The sequence below is a fragment of the Echinococcus granulosus genome (genome assembly GCF_000524195.1).
Source record: "Echinococcus granulosus chromosome Unknown EG_S00015, whole genome shotgun sequence".
NCBI classification, from domain to species: Eukaryota; Metazoa; Platyhelminthes; class Cestoda; order Cyclophyllidea; family Taeniidae; genus Echinococcus; species Echinococcus granulosus.
In genome coordinates, this window is record NW_020170395.1 from 385743 (window position 1) to 407443 (window position 21701).

Sequence of the window (21701 nt, forward strand, 5' to 3'; positions counted from 1 at the left end):
GTTGCAATTACCGTCTAGTAAGACTTTGAACGAGACTGGTATTTTTCTTTTGCCTCCCGAATTTCAGAATGGTGGAAACATGCGACGTGGTTGTTCTGGGCGCCGGAATATCCGGTCTCGCGGCTGCCAAGGTCCTCGCCAAAGAGGGGCTCCGTGTGATCGTGCTCGAAGCCCGTGATCGCCACGGTGGCCGCATTCACACCATCTTTCCTCAACTCGGTGACAACCGACCCTCCTTCCCTATCGATCTGGGTGCCAGCTACCTACACGGTTGTTGCAGTGACCAGGAGGTGCAACCTCTCTTCGCTCTCGCCCATCGACTCAAAATCACCAGCATTACCTGCCCTGGTGATACTTTAGGGCCCTATCGGGGTTGGGAGTGTCCCGAGGTAGCCGTGTGGAGGGATCCCGAGACCGGGGAGAAGATCGACCTTGGGCAGGTGGCCCAGATGAGCTTCCTTCTCGATCGATGCCTTCTGCATTCGCTCATGCTTACATCCAAAGAAGCCTCTTCTAACCCACTCAAACCTCTCAGTTTGGCGCATGTCCTGGATTTGTAAGCACCGTTTCTATCTATAGACTTTTCTCATATGGATCTCCTCTTCAAGTATGCTATTTGTTAAGTAAATTTGGAATTCATTTGTTCGAGTTCAGTCTCTCCTGTTTTGATTCTGAGCTATTTATCAATTCTGCTTGCGATGCGGATTTCCTTAAACGAATATAGTGATTAGTCGGTCTTCATCAATCATTTGTATGTGATCTTTGTGAATCAGAATGGTATTCGCATACATAAACCCCGGTGTTATCTTCAGTTTTCAGGTGTTGATTGAGGGAACCCTTTAGCAATTTGCGCTGAGGCCGTTTTTTTTAGAATTGTCGCTGCCTTCTTTACTATTGTAATCGAACATGTTGGAAATGCTTTCATTTAAGTGGCAAACCTGCGGAGTCAATTCAGACTGAATTGTCATCCTTCGTTTTGCCCTATACTCCTAAGCTGCGGGCACTGACTACCCGAATTCACTTGGACAATGTGTATTTTATACACTTGTCCTTTAAATTCCTACCTACGGGCCTGAGATGTAAAACGTTGAAATCGTTTTAAGTTTAGACTGTCTCCTGAATGTAAAATATTAATCCGTTGTGTTTCTTGATACTTGATGTTCAATTTAGCTGACTTCTGTGCAAAATCCAAATGTTAGGCAATGGTATTCACTAGGTATGATTGGATTATGCGTACGTAAATTCACTCCTTTACACGAACTTAAGCACTGTGCTTCTGTCTGAAAATCTACGTCTATTTTTGTGTGAATATAGATTTTACTTCTCGCTTTTGAACAATAGTTTCTCCTCATATGTAGTTGACAGAACTTTTTTCCCACGCTTCCATTTCCATTCTTTGAATATCTATTTTATATTGAGGTCAGGAAGTGTTGAAGTCGTAGGCTCATTATTAAACTTTAAAGCCTCTTTCATTATTTTTATAACGCTCAGTTCTATTTGAGTTTCTGTCCTAGTTCTTGAACTACGGCCATCCGTGTAACTGGGTTTCATTAAACCCTTCTCTCTGAGCTCTGTGAATAAATTCAATGTGTAGCTGTTTCCCTATGTATTATTTTTTAACACAATTTCTGCTTTCAATCTGTGCATTTCAGAATATTTATGTGGGGGAAATTCTCTTATTGCCGAGATCAAGGTTTTCCGGAAGTGCCTTTCTTTCAAATGTACACTTGCGGAATAGAGTGAATTTCACATCCGAGATTAGAAGGTGGGGCATGGTTAGAAGACCTGTTAAACGAGCTTCGACGACGCTGGTAAAATTTTACAGTTCACTTTCTCTTCTCATTCAGAGCCCTAAATGAGAGTATCGATGTGCTCTACAAGAGTGGTCAGCGTGACTCTCCCGAGCTCTCTGACCGTGAGCGCGGTATCTTCGATGCCCTCTTTGCGCGCTACATCGCCTACGTGAACCCCGCCTCCCGTCTTCCCGCTCGCCTCGACCTAGGCGAGTTCTACGAGCACGACGCCCTGCGCGGCCTGGCTAACGACCCTGAACGCCCCTCGGCTGCCGAGCGTCAAGCCTGCCTCGACTGGCTCCAGCAGAAGCGGGATTTCCTTGCTACTCGTCCTCTCGTCGGTGGGTGGCCGCGGCGGGTACGCCATCGCACTGAAGACCGTCTGGTGCTCTCCGGTTTTGCTCGCTTTACCGACTTCCTCGCCCATGGGATGGATGTCCGTCTGGGCCAGGTGGTGCGTCGCGTGGATTGGACGCGGCCCGATGAGGTACGCGTGGAGACGGCTACCGGAGAGGTATTTGTGGCACCCTTCTGCATCGTTACTTTGCCGGTAGGAGTGCTGAAGGGCCTGCGCCATGAGAGTGCTGTCACCTTTGTGCCTGCGTTGCCGTTAAGAAAGCGCAAAGCCATTGATAATTTGGGAATCCCTCATTCGGGATCTGCTACGCACAATAAGGCAAGTCATTACGCAGACTTTGTGTTCGAGGCTATCCCGTTACCGTTTGCAATCGTGTTTAACAATAACTTGTAAGGGGTCGTAAATTTTTTGCGATTGTTCGTCTGCGTAATTCATAAAGTGTAGGTGGCAGGGTACTTTTTATTATGCCTCTCAAATATCCTCCTATTTCTAAACTCGCCTTTATATCACAAAAGGTCCATTACGCCTGGTATCTGTTAATTGGCCTTGTCTGCTTTATTGGCCGAATGTAATTGAGGCAAAAGGTGAATTTCTTATATGCTAGGTTTGAAACAGGGGAATAATGGATCCCACGTTGGTAAGTGGAAGAACTGCTTCAAATAACGGGTGGCTTTGTTTTCTATAATTAAAGCGTTATCGACATGTTTTGATCGCTGTGTGGTTAGTAAGCGCCTGGAAATTGACGCAACACCAATTTATTTTCATAGCAGTGTTACTTTTACTTCTGCAGTGTTCTAACAAGAGCATTGATAGCACTGTCACAATGGAAGTGGCGATTTAAATGTTTTATATTCAAATCAGATGCTGTTGAAGCAGCTTTACTGAAGCGCTTGTGAAGACTGATCCTACTGAAGGAAACTTGCAAATTCAACTTGATAGACCCTGCAACTAGAGGAAAGAAATATCCTCTAAAAACGCAAAATTACGCTTTCCGTGGAATCATTTTTTAAAATGTTTTTGGTCTTGGTCGAACCCAAGGATCACTATTAAGCAAGTCCAGGAAACTTGGTCGCATCAAGGATAGCCTAGGTAGTTATTTGTTGGGAAAAATGCTAAATGTCTCCTTCACACCATTTCATTGAATCATTTTGCATGATTTAGAGATGTTTATCTTGAATTGCTGTCCTCTAGGTTCCGAATTTGCCTAATCGTGTGGCTTTCCTGTTGCTTTCGCTATGAAGAGCTTCTTGAGGTTGCGTTTTGGACGGGGTTTCATGTTTGTTTTGTAGAACTAGTACATTTTACTGAATAAAGTAGTAGAAGTTTCAATAGAATTCCAATTTAATGCTAATATTGCTATGTCCTTTTTCGATATCGCCGAGGCCTTTCTGTTGCTCTTGATCACTCATTCTGCCCCATATTGCCTTAGGGAAGAAGGTTGAACCAACTCAAAAACACTGTCGCGAGGTCGGATCTATTAACTCACGTCGAGCGCTGTGAATTGATGATGAATGTGTAAAAGTGATTCTCTACATGTTCCGATTTCAGGGAAGGACCTATAGTCGAAATTATCCTAGCCGAAAAAAGGAAGAGCGTTTTCTCATCTTCCTAGTTTCACTCATACCCAGCGCATTTACGCTTAGAATCCTTTTAAGAGACTGTTTATAAGTTTCAAATTCACCTAAGCGTGTCGCTTTCCTGTCTCTTCCATCACTCAAACCTCATTCAAGGTCCGTTGCAGACCGAATGAATTCATGTTTTATGCAATAAATGATTATTTTTTTAAATTTGATTACTACACTACCTCTTTAACTAACAGATTGAGAAAGAGCCTAACCAACTCAATTTAGGAAGCGAAATCTAATGTGGATGCACGTGATAATGAACTTCAGTGGTTAGTGAAGACATTCTCATAGGTTGAGTGTTATGTATCATTAAAATTGTTTTTTTGAAACCGTTGCTATCACAGTTCTCCATTAACTGCTGCCGTAGGTCACCTTGAAGGCCTCTAGTCAATTCTGTTGTTGGGAAGTGGTCTACAACCAGGCGTTTCATAACAAATCTTCTAAGTCGCATTTCGAGGACTTGATAAATTATGCTAGATAATCTTAAATTCTTTGTTTATATCACACTTCCTGGCGTTATGTGAGCATCGTTCAACAGAGTGAAACACGTAAGAATCATGGGCTTTCTCAAAGAGTGGCTTTACCTTTGAATCTCTGAAAGGTTGATCTGACTGCACATCCAATGGTCGTTATCACTCATTCATCCCCACTATTTTTTAATCTTATCGTCTCCTTTACTAGATAATCCTCATCTTTCGCCCCGAGGACGTCTTCTGGGACCGAACCGCGGCCCAAATAAACAGCTCTGGCGGACGACTGCATGCTCTAAATCTGGACCTCCTTGGCCATCGGGGTACTCTAATGTGTCACGTGTGGGGCGGTTCGCCAATGGTGCTAGCCGGTCGGACAGACTCGGAGGTGGTGGCAGAGGTGATGCACCTCCTCGCCGGCATGTACCAGAAGAAGTCCAGCTCTCACCCCCTGCCACAGCCCATCTTTACCCACGTTACGCGATGGTCGGAGGACCCCTTCGCTCTGGGTGCTTACACTGCAGGGGAGCCGAATTGTTGTGGCGACGAGGATAGGCGCGCGTACGCTCAGAGCCTTCCTCTCCTTGTGAGTTGAAGGAAAATTTCTAATTCTTGCACTTTTTTATCCCTCAGCAAGTTCTCCCCTTCCTCGCTTTGCTCTAAATCGCGAAATTTCAATTCCTGACTAGATGTCATAGAGACACACTAACAACTATCGTCTTATCCATTGCGCGCCGAAGAATAATTGTTATTCAGGATGTTTGTGGATCACGGACAGAGAATACTCTCTGTACGAGTTCTTAAATGCCTACATGCTCGGGTTTCTCAATCCCACCCGTTGTGAATAGGGGAAACTTATCGTTTCCAATGCTGTTGACCATTGGGAAAGAGCCCTTTTCACTCTCCACCTTTTATTGAATTAATAGGCATGGGCCATTTGAATTGGTAATCATTGCAGGTTGGAGTAATCGGAGTTTCTGATACTGATCAGCAAAAGAGAGTCCTCTTCTTCTTCCCTCGCTTCTTTGCCTAAACGGTGCTCATTCTTAAGCCTGGGATGATGAGGTGAGGCATGCTAAGTCAACACCCCTCGCCTGTATCAGTTGTGCTAACTTGGGAGTTCAAATTTTTTTTATCGACAAAGTAGGTTATTCCTTTCTTTTTCCCTCTCTCCATAAATTCTTGGCACTCGAGTTATCTTTCAGAAGGGAGCGAAAGGCATACTGCTCTCGACATAGCTATTATAGGCATGAGGAAGGGGTAGGAAACCAGGTGTATAGGTACGGGTTACTTACTTTATGTTACTAGCGTCTGGGAGGGTCCACTTGGGTAAATGTTCAATTTCACGGATTCACAGATTCACAATCTCTGTGCCTCTGGAGGCATTAGCACTGCAAGGGTCGGTATCTGGAGTGCATAAATAGATCGCTGCAGTGACAAACCAATCAACTGCATCATATGCGTCTAATGAAATGTTTACCTTAGTCTGTCTTCAGCCAAACTTTATTCACCGTCCCAATCGCAGAAGAACTATCCATTAAGCTCTTTATTTGGATAGAATTGGCCAATTCGTACCTTTGTCCGTCAAGCAATCTGTTCGTTAGTGTTTAATAGTTCCACGTACTCGACTACCATTAGGGAGCTAAGTTGAAACAAATTCTTTTTTATCTATGGTTTTGCCACGGTTGCTTTGTTTTTACCGTAAATTGACTGTGAATGAACCAATGCCAATGGAATTTATCGAACGGGTGTGTGTTTTTATTTAACGGTTGGGATTGATGTTTATCATTTCTATTATGTGAGGTGTAACCACTGTCAAACTTGCGTGATAAAATGTCAGAAGTACTTTTGAATTACAATTCAGCAAAAATGTTTTCAAACCAGCGCGTTTGAAGTGACAACGGTGATGATGCGTTTTTGGAGCATGACAGTCAGGAACTGGAATTAGCCGAGGTAAGATATTCTGGCGATCTCGACTCAAACGTAGTGCCGAAAGAAACTGGACATTTCATCCCGTATGTGATGTCTTACTAAAAATAATGTGTATGCATCCATTGATAATGCACGTAATTTACTGCATCTTAAAGTGGTGGCTTTCTTCGTCTGCTAAATTGAACAAATCAATGACGATAACCACACCTTCGTACAAAATCCAACAACGCCCTACCTATGGAAGGTGGTGATTACCTTCTATGTAAAGTGTGACTGCAGTTTGACCTTCATTTATGTACCACTTACCTGTGTGCCTTGGTGACTGTGATTCTATATAAGCCATAATCAAGCATATGGTCTCCTTTCTGAAGGTATCATATACAAAAGCTGCCAATCTACTTAAGTTTTATATATTAGCGTTTCGTCTGCAATTCACTTTGCATGGCTCTACTCCGTGAATAAATTTGGTTTCAGCTAATGCGCCAAATGGTCAAATACTCAACCTGTTTGCACAGTCACCAGTTGAATTCCCCTTTTTTAGTTGCCATATTACATCTGTGTAAGATCTTTGAGAAAGTCATTGAGCTCTCTATTCTCTGGTGATTTGGATGGTAACATTCTGTAAAAATTGTCAAAAAGGTAAGTACTGCTTTAAAAGACATTTATGACACTGTTCGTGGGGCGTTATCTCCAGAGCTGAGCACACGGCCTCTAGAATGCCACTTCAGTGACCGTCGACCATACATCCAAGAAAACCGGAGGAAAATAATTTTTACAAACACTGCAGACATTTGATTTTATCGCTAATTGATAAAAAGAAGAGCCTCTCGATTATTGGCCATCCAAATCACAGACCTTACTTGGAACTGCCGGAAACTACCTATGGACAGTGCTAGAAGTTATTCCCTCCTACGTCAGCAACCCTTCCGAAGCTCGCGATCTCTTTTTTAATCGCAGTTTTAACCTTGTTAGTTTCGGGGATAAGTTAGAGCCTACGCTTCATGAAAAACTGACTTTATCTGAATGAGTTTTAAAAAGGTAGTAGCACTCGTACAAGTATCACATGACTTCCCAGAAGGCTGCGACTTAGTTGTTCCTGCCTCAACGTGACATTCGACCTATCACCGTTCCTCAAGGCGCCGCCGTTGACTCGAGCAGATTCTACATTTCTTTGGTTGAAGCTGCAAATCGCCGCACCCTCAATATGACTAACGTGTCTGTTCATGTTTTGTCTTTAAAAGCCAAGCGATAACCGAACCCTAGCCATCGCCGTTTCTATGCCACTTTTATCTCAGGATTAACGCCTTATTCTATTTCGTGTGTGACCCTATGGTTTAATGCCAAAAGGGCAGCAACCATAGCTTGGAGAAATATAAGTGGAGTACGAAGAATAAAGTGAAGTAGCATCCTCCTCCTCTTTTAAGTGAAGTGTGAATCCCATTGGTAAATTTTGAGATATGGGGTGGGTGGTATGAAGTCTTGCATATTGTCTTGCAAGCTTAGGACATTCTCCTGACCGATCGACTAGTCCTGGCTGTTTTTTCGAGGAGAGCGAATTCTTCGCACGCATTCGGGCTTCTACTAATTGTATTGAGTAGATGTGTCTCAAACGTAATTACTTGGCCTTCAACAAGTGGAAAATTGCTCCTGCAGTGCATTGCACCTGCAAACACGAAGCATAGTTTTGTGGAACTGACGTGACGAGTGGTTTATGAGTGTGAGGTGGGTGGCGGGTCGTTTGGGCTGATCACTGATGATTTATTTCGCTTGAATAACGTTGAAACGTAAAATCACGAAGTTCATTTCTCATCACTAGTCAGTCAGTTAGCCATGCTTTTTTATAGGGTGTGTGAAAGAATTGATGGATAAACTGACTGGCTTTAAAACTTATTGTCATCAGTTAAATGTGCATGGTCAATGGAACGCCTTTGCCTAGTTTCAACGACTTTACTCCCAGTTTATGTTTTATCCCCCACGTTAAACACTGCTTTCAATGGAGTTCCTTTCCCGCAAGTCTCGATTTCCCCTCAGCAGTAGTGACACGTAGTTCCCCATTCCTACCCAGAGTGGAGGTTTTTACTAAATACAATGCACCTGTGTTTTGGGGATGATTCACCAGCAAAATCGAGTTGTTTTTGACCAGTTTCGGGCTGCACTTCTCGCTGCCTCGTTATCTCGCCTCCAAATGTTAGGCGCAAAACTTCTGTAGCCCTGCCGCCCAATTAAACCCAGTTTGCAAAGCAGGCGGATCCAATTCACACCCACTATACTCAATCGCCATTTGATGATACAGGAATGGGTTGAAAGATCGGAAAAGCAGTGGTGAGCCCAGTGAAGAGTACCGTGCGTATGCTTTATAGTTCATGCAGTTGAAGCAATCGCATGCATTTGCGAGTTGCAGTAAGTGCCTAGTGGGGTGTATTTAAAACTGTGCGAACTCTTTTGGCCACCCGACCCTATCAGCAGTAGGACTTTCATAATATCACTTATATCTCTTAGTAAATTTTTTGCCCCCAAAAGCGCATTTTACAGTGTCTGAAGGAAAAACTCGGGCACCACTGCTTGATGGATTTCGTATGACACTATGGAAGATTAATGAGGACTTTATTTGAATCATTTCACTTGAAGTTTTGAACTCACATTACTTTCAAAAGTAAGATTTTGGGTATTGCGTTCGGTTAGTTTACTTGGAAGCCATATTTTAAGCGACTAAGTAATTATAAGGACGGGTGAGAACAACTTCACAATCAGTGTTCTGAAGTTGGGCATCGGGTATAGTGTATTTCCTGCTTTTGTGTCTGCTGAAATGCGATCACAGAGCTGTGTGCCATTTCCACGGGTCTTAAAAATCAAGACAGGGATTAGGCAACTGGACATGCAGTCAGGTACCTTGTGTGTGGGATGGCATGATTCGCATCAGCTCTGAGCAATGAAGGAAGTACTCTTTGATAGGTTTTGGGTTGGGATTGGGAGATTTAAGGTGACCTTGTGAGAGGCTAGTAGGGACAACGTCACAATTATCGTTTTTCTTGATAGAGGCCCTTATCTGAATCGTCCTAACTGCGCCGAAGTAGAATCACTGTTCAGCAGTGATAGCAGTAAATTCCGCCGTATGTATCAATGTGTTCTCAAACATGCAGCTGTCTGTCCATTCAGGTCGCTTAAGGAGGCTCTCCTGAATTAGGTAATGAAAATACGCAATGCTTTTTATCCACCCGTTCTATTTATTTCAGACGACCACAATTGTGTCAAATCAGCAAGGATGAGTGGCTATTTCTTAAGTGTTCTCCATGACAGTCGTCATCATTATTGATTTTACCGCGGATCTGTCAACTACACGATTTGCTCCTCCCTCAAGATTAATCCCGCGATTTAGAGTGGAGTACTTCAGACTACCATTGCGACTACTACAGTGCCATTAATTACGCCCTCGCTCGTTGAAAGATTTTTTCCGCTGGTGCTTCGATTTTGATTCTCATCGCCTGTAAATAACAAATCATTCTGGAGGCAAGATTAGAATCACAAATTAGTTCGTAAGCTTGAAACGTTTGTGATGGTAATGGTGATGATACATCTTCACAATTAGAAGCCAGAAAATTGATGGTAGAATGTTAGTGGTCAAACATAAACTCGAGTCTCCTTCATTACTTCTCGTTGAAGTTTTGAATATGCCACCTTTTCCTTGAAAGTAACCACTGGGTTATTAAATTCCTTCTTATAACCTCAGTTATTCCTAAAGACTTTTTAAGACTTTTCAGTTGAGAGACCAGTAATATGGAAATGACGAGTAAAGCGGTTGAATTGAAGGGAAGGTGGGGACATGCACAATCAATTGCGAGGTCAAAGTAGACATTTTGTTGTTGCAGCCCTTTATGTTATCTAAGGACAAATTATCAAAAAGAGTAACCTCCACTCTCAATGGGGTTTAATTTACATTCAAAAGATTTGCTATGTTGTGGTGTTAGTGTTTGTTGTTAACTGGCTATCTTATGTGCTACTGATTAGCTAATCACTTAGCACAACTCCTTCTCGCATGGGTAGGGCCGGCCACGCCTCCTGTTTGCCGGCGAGGGGACCATCGACAGTCAGGGCGGACAGCAGTGCACCCACGGTGCTTTCCTCTCCGGCATCGAGCGTGCCTTCGACGTGTTGGACCACCTCCAGCAGGGTGGTCGCTGCCGTCTTCGCGACGTGCGCATTGTGGACTATCTGATGAGCCGTGGCAATCGCTCTTTCCCTCCTCACGGTATGGTACGTCGGGGTATGAAATCTGTCGCCTCTAGTGCTAGCACTAGCACCGGAACTGAAAGTCCTCCCTCCACACCCCGCCGTCGCTACCGCCGACGTGCCAGACGTTACTCCGAGACCGCTAGTCTGGACGGTGACACAACGTCACCTTCCACTTCCGCCACTTCCTCTTCTGCCTCTTCAAACTGTTCGGCTGATTCACCGAGAGGCGGAGGTGGTTTACATTGGTCTAGTAGAACTTCCACATGGGCGTCGTCGGGAGATACTAGTAATTCTTCCTCCGAATGTGTACCTCCCTCACGAAAGCGTCTGTGTCAGGGACGCGACCTAAGCAGTGTGAAACTTACGGAACCGTCTGTTGCCGTCGCCAACAGTGGTGATGCTGCCGTATTGCTTGGTGCAGTCCGGCTGTTCTTTAACCTTCCCCATGCCATCTTCTTGCTCTCGAAGCACCTAAGTAGTTTTCGAATTCTTCCCGCCTCCCATTACCTATCTCAGTGTTTTCGGCTTTGTTTATACCCCGTGCTTTCAGTGATGTGTTTTCTCCTTATTCTTTTTCTGCTGTTGTTTGCACCGAAAATGGCCCCTTCTTTTCTTTTTTTTGCGCTTAATTTGTGGTTTGCCATATTTCTGCTACCACTCGGTTCTTTTGCTGATCTCTCGCTTCTTTAATTCTCTCCCCACCTGCTCTAATGTGTTATATGTGTATTCTTCTATCTTTCCTTCCCTTTTCTTTCATTTAAACAGCAACATGTATATACCCATAGGTCTAATAGTTTGTTCACTTGAATTATATTCTTCGAAGACAGCAATCACTCGTTTTCCTTGCCGTCGTATTTTGATATTTGTCTTCCTGTTTTATGTAGCGCCCCGAATCATCTCTGGCGTATGATCGCAGAAGAAGAATTTGTTATTGGCGTACGTAATGATTGGTGTGAAGGAATGATGAGGATGCCACCAAGGCGGTGATAGGATCCGCGAAGATTGAAGACCCCATGTGGTTAAATAAATAGTTGAACTGACACCTTTGGACTACGTGATTACCAACTCTTGAAGCGTCATTTCTGGTGCTTCTCTCGGACACTTTTGTTGAGATCGTGGCGGGTCAAAGTCCGAGGATGACAGGGGGAATGGACATCACGATGGCGATTTTGCCTGGTTCAGCTTGGGTCTCTAAGTGAATCATTTATTTCGCGTAAGGTATTGGGGAAAAATTCATTTAGGAAATAACACTAGAGGCTGGACAGTGCTCACTGACGAGCATGCTTCACATTTCATTTGCTTTTGGTAGTAACATGCGGAGGCGCGGTATCGCGTTGTTGAATCGCGATGTATGTTGGGTTTCGGCAAATTCGTAAACAGTGCCCGAAGAAATGTTTTCGAATCGGGCTGTGATTGGCTCTTGTTGATCACATTGCAGAATATGCGATCGGAGCCTCGACGGCCCACATAGCCGTCGTAACCAGACGATTAAATCAGGATGGCTGTTCATCTAGATCAGGTTATGTTGTCATTCCAGCACTGTACCAATGAGAATGGAATAAAAATGCAGACCAACTCAGCTACAGGTACGACTGATAGGCTATCGCTCTGAGATGGGGGACAGAACCATGGATTTATGTGCTTCACTTGAGTCGCTATTCAGAAGCTTTTCTTCGTTTCCATGCACAAAAATTGGATCGACTTGTTAGCTCACTCTTATTTCAAACTGTTTGCGTTCCATCCAACATGCTGTAATTGTGCCTTTAACTAGGCTCTTCTCTTCAGGCCCTCGCGACTCCACCATCACATTGTGGACATAAAGGTATGTCAACAGCAAAACTTCCTCCAGGCACCTTTCAGATGCCTTCTCGGGGCATTGGGAGTAACTGAGCCACCAAGAAATGAACTATGTTTCTCTCCGCAATGTGATTCATAAAGGTAGCTTTGATAATGGCGTAAAAACGATTTTGTTAATGGGTGTGCCATTCCAGACGATTTTCAATTACTGATTTTAGTTATTCCACCTTTTTTCCACTGTCAGAAGCTTCAGTCTACTTTTTGGTTAGTGGACCTTTTCCATTTGACCCTACAACCCCGAGTCAGTCTCGTAGTCTCAGAACGTCACCCAGATAGAAAAACCTAATCAAATTCGAGTTTCTCGTAATATAAGTAAGGCAGTTTGGGACCTTAAAATTCACTATCTAATGACTAGACTATCCACTTAGTAAGTAGTTTGCGTTTTTGTTAAGCTCTGGCTAATTCAAAAGGAAGCTGGATAGTTGGTTGCGCTTGGTCACGCAATACTTGCCTATTCCGCATACCTGAGTAGTTATTGCTACATAGTACATTTGATGTAATAATTGACAGCTGTAAAGCATGTGTTTGTAAAGCCGGTTTGGGCATTCCACTTTAAATAACCTCGTAGATCTTGTTTGCGTTGTTTTGCTGTCTTCCTGAAATTGTTGGACCATGTTAACCCCCACTTGACCTATAAACTAGACCTAACTTCTCAAATAGGTAGACTGGCGCTTTAAACTTTCATTGGCAGGTGGCATCCAATCTCAATCGATTCACCAATGAGCAAAAGAACAGTAAAGTCTGGAGCATTTACTGTAATTTGTATAAGTATCGTCATGCATTCACTCTTGGGTCGTCAATATCACCTCCACAGTTGTTTCAATGTGCGATGCTATTCTGAGCTAGTCATTGCAGATGTAGCTATTTAAAAGCTGTTCCACAAGCCGTACTGCATGCATATTTCCGCTTTCACCCGCCATCACCTGTCTGCGTAGGCGTGCTATTACCATTAGTTTGTAGAAAATCTGTAGTTCACTCCTGAGCCTTGCATGAGCCTCTTGCTCTACTTGTATTTATAAGTAAAATTAATATTATTGGGGATATTTTAATGGCTTACTCACAAACTTACGAGGAAGGTTTGATTAGAAGGCCAAGTTATGCCCATCTATGAAAGCACATGCTTGGCACCCTTATAAAATCTTTATTACAGACAGTTGCTTACTGTGTAATTCATCCGTTTATCAGTTTTACCCCAGACCGTGTAGGCGTTACTTTCACGTCTGCGTGACGATGAAAGCGAGAGATTTTCACTGAAAACGCCAACGCAGTGTTCTCCCTTTCGGTATCTGCATAAACCATACCATGGACGTCAGGATTAATTTGAAAATAAGCATTCATGCATTTAGAGTTATTATTTTCCCTTCATAACGTAGGCATCAATTACTACCACATTAGGATTCAGTTTATCAAAATGTAATGACGACTTCTGATCCAATGATTATCCGGTTAACTGTAGTAATTTCTCCTTCATTAGGTCGGCCGTTTAATGCATCACAAGGAAATAGGCAACGTTGAATGTCATCTCAATGTCTTAACTGACTATTTAAGGGGCGATTTTCCTTAGAAACTTCTGATGATAAGCACTAAAACCCTTAGAATTCCGTAGGAAGTGGACCATTCTGTAAGAACTATTTGTAATTTTCCCGCATTCTTTTGAGTCATTGTTTTGGAAACCACATTTGTCGTAAATCACGCTAATTTCTCATGATTCATAGTGATCCCCATTTCGCTCTATTAGCCATTCCAGGGACCGAAATGGTTGAGATTAAACTTCTGGCTGGTGAAGGATGGGTTTAAATGGGAACTTTGAGTGGAAGTTTTATAGTACAGGTGTATTTTAAAAAAGTAAATATTTGTCCTTTGTTTTCATCCCAACCCCAGACATATTGGCTAAAATGAGATCAAATAGTTGCAATTCAAATTTCCCCTTCCTGTGGCCAGGACGTAAGGGTGTACAATTTTCAGGTATCAACCCCTACTTATCCTTTGTAAAGGGAATGTCTGAGCTCTTGATACGCGCTCACTTGCACAATCGTTAGAGAGAACGATGCACATGCGGGAGGTCACCACGCCTTCTCCCATTGGCTAACATAGAAGCGCCTAACATCTACAAAACTCTTCATCTCTACCACCCCATAAACATATCAGCATGATCTTTTACAAGAAGAAGCAACGCCAGATCAATGACAGCATCAACGCTCAACCTTCAAAGTCCAAGAGCCTACAAACCGTCCGGAGTGGCATCCACCGAAACTCAAATATCCTTCTCATTCTTCTCCATTGTCTCTTTCCTCTCGCCATCGGGGCATTTCTCATAGCCCAGGAAGCTCTAGCCAGCGCTAACAATACGCCCCGCTCCGGCGTTCTCGGCTACCTCACCGGCACTGGTGGTATCCTTCTCCAACTCACTCTGATTGCTCGCACCCTGGTTCCATCCAATGCCGCTCGTTTCATGGATAAGCTCACCATCTGCGTGGCGGTAATTCAGTTTCTCAGCTGCACAGTTGGTGCTTTTATCGTCTTAGCGGTGGTCCGTAAGATTTACCTTGTGTTTTCTGTTTCTCTTGCCAACGCCATCTTCTGTATTCTACCCATTTTCCTGGCTGCTACATCGATCATGGGTGAACAGAAGGCGAGCGAAAGCGTCGGTCACTGCAGAAATGAAGCTCCCTTTGCATCCAGTCGCCTTCGCGCTCCCTTTATTGTCAAAGGAGGATCTAATTGGGTGGCAAGCCACGCAAAAACGAACAAATTAGACGGTTTGGGAGGTGACGTTTCTGTCTTCGAAACGCAATTCTAATACGTGTTTAACACTTTTTCGTTCGAATAAAAGCAAACGCGCAAACGAGTTCTGTTTGGCGACGGTTTAGGGACATTTCTGGTTATACGAACTCCAGTGGCCCTGTTAGCCTGTATGAAAAGCAGCCAACTGCAGGTATGTTTCTGGCACTAATCGCAGACAGTAAATAAAGTGATCATGTCTCCCTATGCGAGATCTACTTCAACTTTAAATGTAATAAGCAAAAAGTGCAAAACGTTCCTGTTCACCTGACTGGTTAATTCTCAGCGGTCCGTGAACAAACAAGGACTATCTTGCAAGCAGATCACTATTGCCAGAGTCAAGGTAAGGAAAATTTTGCGTTTACCTGACCTTGTTTGTTGTTGGATATCAATGCCATTGCCACCCCCGTGCTGTAGTGTGTGCACGTTCTAAGCATGCATCGGTCTGGTGCAACCACGGTGCCACCCAATTGCACCGTGGTGCCTATCGATTGCGCTTGGCAGTGCCTAAGCGATGCCAGAAATGGACCTGCTTAAATCTTTTTCTACTCCTTTATCTTCATGTATATGCTGGGGAGGCCTGCGACCCCAGAAACAGAATCCCTCTTTCGGAGTTCTCTAGAATGTTCAACACGCTCCATCTTCTCGAACAATCTTGGATATTCCACAGTTAGCGCCTTTCCTGGCCAGGCATTGCGTGACTTTACTTTAAATGCCTTAAACAAGTAAAGACCAGTGGATAACAGTAAAGCAGTGGCACATGTGGGATTTCTTGACTTTGGGACTGCACACGTACCTAATTTTAAATGTAGGCTCCAGTGTTCCCATTTCAGCTTCCTCAGTCCTTTCCAAGTTGACTTTTACTCCGTCAATCGGTGACATATTTGTGCCTTTTGAAATAGCTGGGAAGTTTCCTTTACACTTGTGATTAATCTACTTATCTCTGTTTGGCGGCAGAAATTAATGGATTGTGTCAGTTAAGGGTTGCGTTAATCCTGTGAAATCCTTTATCACACTAAGAGAGCGAGTCATGCAGGACTTTCATGGATGGGAAACGTGATAATACTTCCCAAGGCAAAAAAGCGATTATTCAACTGGGAGACCAGCTTAATGGGGTTTACAGAACTATATATGTTTTTGTTTGAAGCTATGACGTCTTATTTCGGGTACAAGGGACTGCCTTGCTACGACTTCTCAGCCCGAGAGGCCTGAGTAAGCAACCAGTTCTTCACATCGGTTCTGTGTGCTCTAACTTGTCACTTTTAAATGCTTTGCACCACAGTTGCAGTGACCTCAAAGGTGATTGCACTCGCCTGAAATGAGCAATAGGACTCCACTTTACATTTGATGACTTTGAGCCAACCCGTCTTACTGCAACGAGTTAGACAGCAGTGATCTACCTCCTAATCAGGGTTTGAGTTAGAATATTTTGACTTTAGTCTTAATTGGGTTGTCTTCGATTTTAACAAAAAAAACTTGGTTGTTCACTAAAACCGTGCACCCGAATACGAAGGTAGAGGGCCGCTGGATAAAAACTGCATTTAATGACCTCTGGAAAGGAGGTTTTGAATCCATGCGGAGTCTAGCAGCTAGATATTCGGTGTTTTGGAGGCGTCACTGCCGGGGATGCCTGCGAACCCGGGTAAACGTTCCCGTTTGTTGGCTAATCTCGGACATTCTAGAGAGCCCTGTCCTCACCCACGCCCTCCTAATCAGCTCACGTCATACGTGGATGGCCATAAATGTACTTTAAGAGTACTGCTATGTACACGAAAGCCAAGGCCAGTCAGGTACCGTAAGTACGCGTAACTGACGTTACTGGCTCAGACCCACTCTCAGGCACATTCAGCCTCCTGTTTTACATATATACGTCAGCAATAAAGACATCTGTACAGAAATCTTTGTCTATTCATTATCCGGCTAGGAGCTGGAAAGGATCCGGTTCACGAGCATAGAAACATCAGTCCAAAACAGCAACCATGCTGATAAAGAAGCTGTGAATTGTTGGAACAAAGACAAGAACGTCATATGAATAGACCAAAATTCTTCTCGTATCAAGCGCACGATTATCGCAAAGGATTGTGGCCTTCTGTCGAACTGTCCCAGCTGCTTCTTCCTAACTTGGTAATCACTGGTTATTTCCTCCAAGAGAATAAAGTGTTGTGTGATTCCGGATCCCTGGAGAGTATTGCTTAGCTATCTCATCACTGGATCTCGGAGCAAGCATACGGTCTTTTGCATGTGTGCAAACTAAGAATTCAGCAGTCAGTAAGTATTTTGGTAGATGAACGGTCTGCAACAGCCTTCACCTTTGTGAAATGACGGAAATTACACGGGAATACTAACTCCATCAAATAACTAATCAGAAACCGCGTCCAATATGGACTGGGTCGTGGCAAATCAGACGCTTCTATTGATTGGCTCAATAAATACGTTTTATGGCCTACATGACCTTGACAAAAAGAGTGTTTGAAGTTGTCTTTTCTCTACCTGTGTGACAATTTAGCAAAAATTGTCTATGTTATTATAACTTACGAACGCGGAAGTTATACACAAGTTCTTAATCGCGAAAGGTATTAAAACATATTTAAGATTTACCGTCTTCAAGTAGATGCTGTAATTTCTCTTAAAATGGAGTAAATAATGCATGAATTTGGCGCAACTTTTGCAGGGGAGGGGTAGGCAATGGCAAAACTGTGAACCTTAAATTTATCCCTATTTCTAGTCCACAAAACTCCAAAAGTTGCCAGTCGGGGATTAATGCTTCGGTAGTGGGAGGAGATGCGATAAGATCATAAAAAAATATATTTGCCGCTCATTCCCTTCGATAGGGGCGGAGGACGGGGAGGAATTAACTTGACAGAGAGGCGAATGACTGAAATCCTGCGTTCATGGCCAATTCTCCGCCAGCAGAGAAAAGTGTGGTTGAAATGGATGGGCCCTCTTTAGGGGCTAAATTCGCCATATATTTAGCATGGTAAGCGAAACAGAAATACCCAGCCAATTCCACCTTTCCCAAAGTCAGCTTTAGTCCAGGTGTAGGGCCGCCCCTTTCGAGACCATTAGGTGTTGTTGTTATAATTACAATCAAATATAGTTTTCCAGCCTAATGTAGGAAACCCAGCCGTAGCCGCTTGAATGCTCATTACATTTTATACACGATTTGAATGAAATACTTATGCGAGACCAGGGCATTAAAATTGGCCAAATGGTTGGAGAAACTTGTAGTGAAATGACTAAAGAGTAATTGAAATGAGGTGATGAAATGTGATAAGAATGTTGGTGGCAGAATGACACTTTTCGTCACACTAATGTGACAGCTCACAGACAATAGAATTGTTGTTCTGATCAGAAGCAGTAACGCGGATCCCTTCAGTCGCCTAGGCCTCAATCTCTCTGCCAGTCTCACAGAGCTCCGCCCACACCATCGACGCTAACAACTTCCCATTATGAAGCCTCATGACACTTTCGGATAGGAATCCAGCATTGTCGCTCCATAGAGGACCTATGTTGAAAGCACATGGATGGTTTATTATTCTAAAAGTGTCATATAAGAAAAACGCTTGCTGAACCTATAGTGGGGTATGACAGAACAGCTACTAAGCCAGTTTACTTTGGGCAACTTCTGCCTCTAATCTTGCGTTCGGCGTCACGTCCAGTTTTAAAGCACGACTATATTGTAATCAATCAAAGAACTATTTGCGCCATAAGTATATGCAACTAATCAGTGATAAATGAGAAGAGGTGGATTTTCCTACACAGTTACATGTTACACGAAGTTGAGAAAGGTATAAAGAAACTTCACTGGCAAGTAGGAGTGAACACCGAGATGCAACTAAATACTCTACACATCGTTAGGTGAGTTCCACCCTTAAAATAAGACTGTTTCTGTAGAACATGGCCTGACCTTTAGCAATATCTCCTACGCAAGTCCTAGTTGACTAACATATCATGGAATAAATGAAATTTACTGAAATTGGCAAGATTTACTATCTCTACAACCATAGGTCTTCGCTTTTTCGTGGAAAATCATCGTGGGATTTCCGTTCTTGCCTCGTGGCTGACATGAAGCTGAATGAGCGCATTTTTCATGTTTATTTAAACAGCCAGTCTCCTCGGTCTACCATCTTGATGGCGCAAACATTTTTGTTCATACCTAGGGTCTATCTGCCCTTCTGGATGGCTAATCCAGAGTCAGCCTTAGAGACGACATGGGGCACTACGTACCCCTCTTACGTCTCAACAATCCAGCTTCTCCATATTGCGGAGCATTCCTTTGGTGATTATTAAATCGCAGTTTGGGATATAAAACACGAATGTCCCTTTGTCTATTGTTATGCGGCTTGATTCATTATTTATTCACACCAGCCCTCCTTAATCATTTCTGTGCGCGTACACCCATTGCCGCAATAGGGCTGGCTACTGAGTGTGTAAAAAGGATGCATTTCCAGTGAGTCTATAAATTTATCCTCAAAAACTTACAACTCCTCATCGCACTTTTCAAGTAGGAAACTAAAACCTTGAGTGGGACCTGTGCCTGCATTGGATTGCGGAATATAGGCGTTATGGCTCAATGGGTAAATGAATGTTGCAAGCGCCTTTCTTTGAATTAGAATAAAAGTTTGACATTTAATGTAAATCAACTAAATTGTTCACAAAATAAACATTTTGCACAAGTCCATGAAAAAAGCATTTGTGCGGCTTGGAAGAACACAAGAGGCAGCAAGACACGCGAGAGACAAGTCAGTGACGAGTCGTAGCTTTACGTTTCCCACGCGGCTCAAGGGGACTGACAACTTTGGCGCATCTCCTCTGCACATTTTTGCCCACCAAAAAGTCCTTAAGTTAAAAATTCTCCGGAAAACAATTTGTAAATAGATTACTATGGGAGATTTGCCATCACCTGTACAGATATTTTACTAGAGGGAAGTGGAGGTTTTATTATTTACAACTACCCAGTGAGGCAAATTATTGGGGAAACTCGGCTGGCATTTCTGCCATAGAGAAGCAGCATATGGCTGACACGTAATTGTGCTGATCCCGTATTTGGTTCTCATTCCTCTCTTCCTTTATCATCGAGGTAGCTCCTGGTATTAGTGCCTTTTGAAGTGGCTCTGACATTGATAGGTCTAAAGTATACCAGAAATTATGTAACCCCAGCACGAAGTTGCACTATTTTCTTTAAGAAAAGCGTAAGCACTCAAGCACCCTATGAAACTCACATCCTAGTTTTAAATACTATTTTGTAGCTACTTCATTTATGCACCTAGTTTCCGACCTTTTTAATGTTTCACCTAGGTTGCACACACTTATTTTCAATTCACCTGACTTTTTGTTTAGAAGACTACACAAAATTAGGCTTGTTCGTTGTGTGAGCCCCACCAAATCGAGTTGTTTGATTTACACTTGATACACTATGAAAGAAAGCAATATTAGGTCCCGGAAGAGACTAAGTACATTTCCGCTCTACCCATTGGAGGCTTAGAATATAAAGAACGAAGTGCACTGAACAGCCTCGTTGTTGTGTAGTTTCAAGACACTAAAGTAAAGCTTTTGAAATTCGACTGCTTGATTTGAACGCCCAGAAGTATCCAAGTCACAATCGACACATTTCGAAGGGCCATGCCTTCCATAGGTACCTCAAACATGACCACTTCCTGAGCATACCTCACTTTCCTTAAAGTTAATCGGTCTCTTCTCACAGAGAAGTACCTTGACAAGTGTCATCGTAAGTCTTCAGGACGTATGTTTTCATTAGCTACGGCTTAGATTTTAGGAAAAGAAGGGAAATTATTCGGGCGAAGATGTGCTTAGCTAGGCCGAGTCAGTCCAATCTTTAGTCAAAAGGTGAGTAATTGGAAAACAATGAGTGGGAGGAATTCCATCTCAACTCACATTGCATTCTATGAGTTTTTTGGAATGAAACGATATTTCTCCTAGTCATGTTTTAATTGGCCCTATTATCACAGTCCCTCCAGGCTCCGGACACCATCTTGGTGTCATAGCACTCCGTTTACGTCGCTTCCATTAATAGCACATAAACCTTTCCATGAATAATTAGTCAACTGTTTCTCAGGTCTGCATTTCTGGCAAAGTTTCTGGGGAAAATTTGAATGATGGCGGTTCATACTCTTGTTTCAAGCGAACGATGGTGCCGATATTTTGGATATCGTACTTAAAGGTGACAAAAGAAAGACCTTTATCCAGGATGCCGATTTGTGGAGACTCAACAGTAAGGCCATATAAACAGGACAACAAGCAAGGAAAGAGACTACAGACATGAAAATAGAAATCATTCATAGGGCTGTCTACACTACCCTTTAGGAGATATCTGTGTTTTGTGAATATAGGGCCATCCTTTACGTCCCAAATAATCGTTTTGAACGCAGACGGACTTATGTGTGGCGCTAGAATGGGAACAAGGTGGTGGGAGAGAATGTATATCGTATATTGGCATATTTTAGCAGATGATTTTGCTTTTCTACGAATGATTCTGCAGATACGAAATGCGCAGACTGTAGAGCATCAGTTCACTATGAGTAGGACAAAGCAGGGTGATGCCTACGATGCAGTTCATAAAGAGAAGGAGATTGTGCATCCACCAAAGTCTACCGGAAGTATCATTGGCGGCTTCTCGCCTTCACGGGAAAAATAC

The 21701-nt window shown here is 43.2% G+C and overlaps 3 protein-coding genes across 3 annotated transcripts; 2 read left to right on the forward strand and 1 right to left on the reverse strand. All coding sequences in view use genetic code 11, as the record gives it.

Annotated features, from left to right (window-relative positions):
• Positions 1 to 68: 68 nt before the first annotated feature.
• EGR_03052 (Lysine-specific histone demethylase) lies at positions 69 to 12298 on the forward strand (the record flags this gene model as incomplete). The annotated part of the gene is made up of 5 exons (XM_024492301.1): positions 69 to 556; positions 1848 to 2523; positions 4458 to 4832; positions 10220 to 10883; positions 12180 to 12298. The coding sequence occupies 5 exons, from the start codon at positions 69 to 71 to the stop codon at positions 12296 to 12298; spliced, it is 2322 nt and encodes a 773-aa protein (XP_024353227.1).
• A 2116-nt stretch (positions 12299 to 14414) lies between these two features.
• Positions 14415 to 15065, forward strand: EGR_03053 (hypothetical protein; the record flags this gene model as incomplete). The annotated part of the gene is made up of 1 exon (XM_024492302.1): positions 14415 to 15065. The coding sequence occupies one exon, from the start codon at positions 14415 to 14417 to the stop codon at positions 15063 to 15065; it is 651 nt and encodes a 216-aa protein (XP_024353228.1).
• Positions 15066 to 18191: 3126 nt separating this feature from the next.
• EGR_03054 (hypothetical protein) lies at positions 18192 to 21174 on the reverse strand (the record flags this gene model as incomplete). The annotated part of the gene is made up of 4 exons (XM_024492303.1): positions 18192 to 18354; positions 18485 to 18583; positions 19529 to 19689; positions 21064 to 21174. The coding sequence occupies 4 exons, from the start codon at positions 21172 to 21174 to the stop codon at positions 18192 to 18194; spliced, it is 534 nt and encodes a 177-aa protein (XP_024353229.1).
• Between the last annotated feature and the right edge of the window lie 527 nt (positions 21175 to 21701).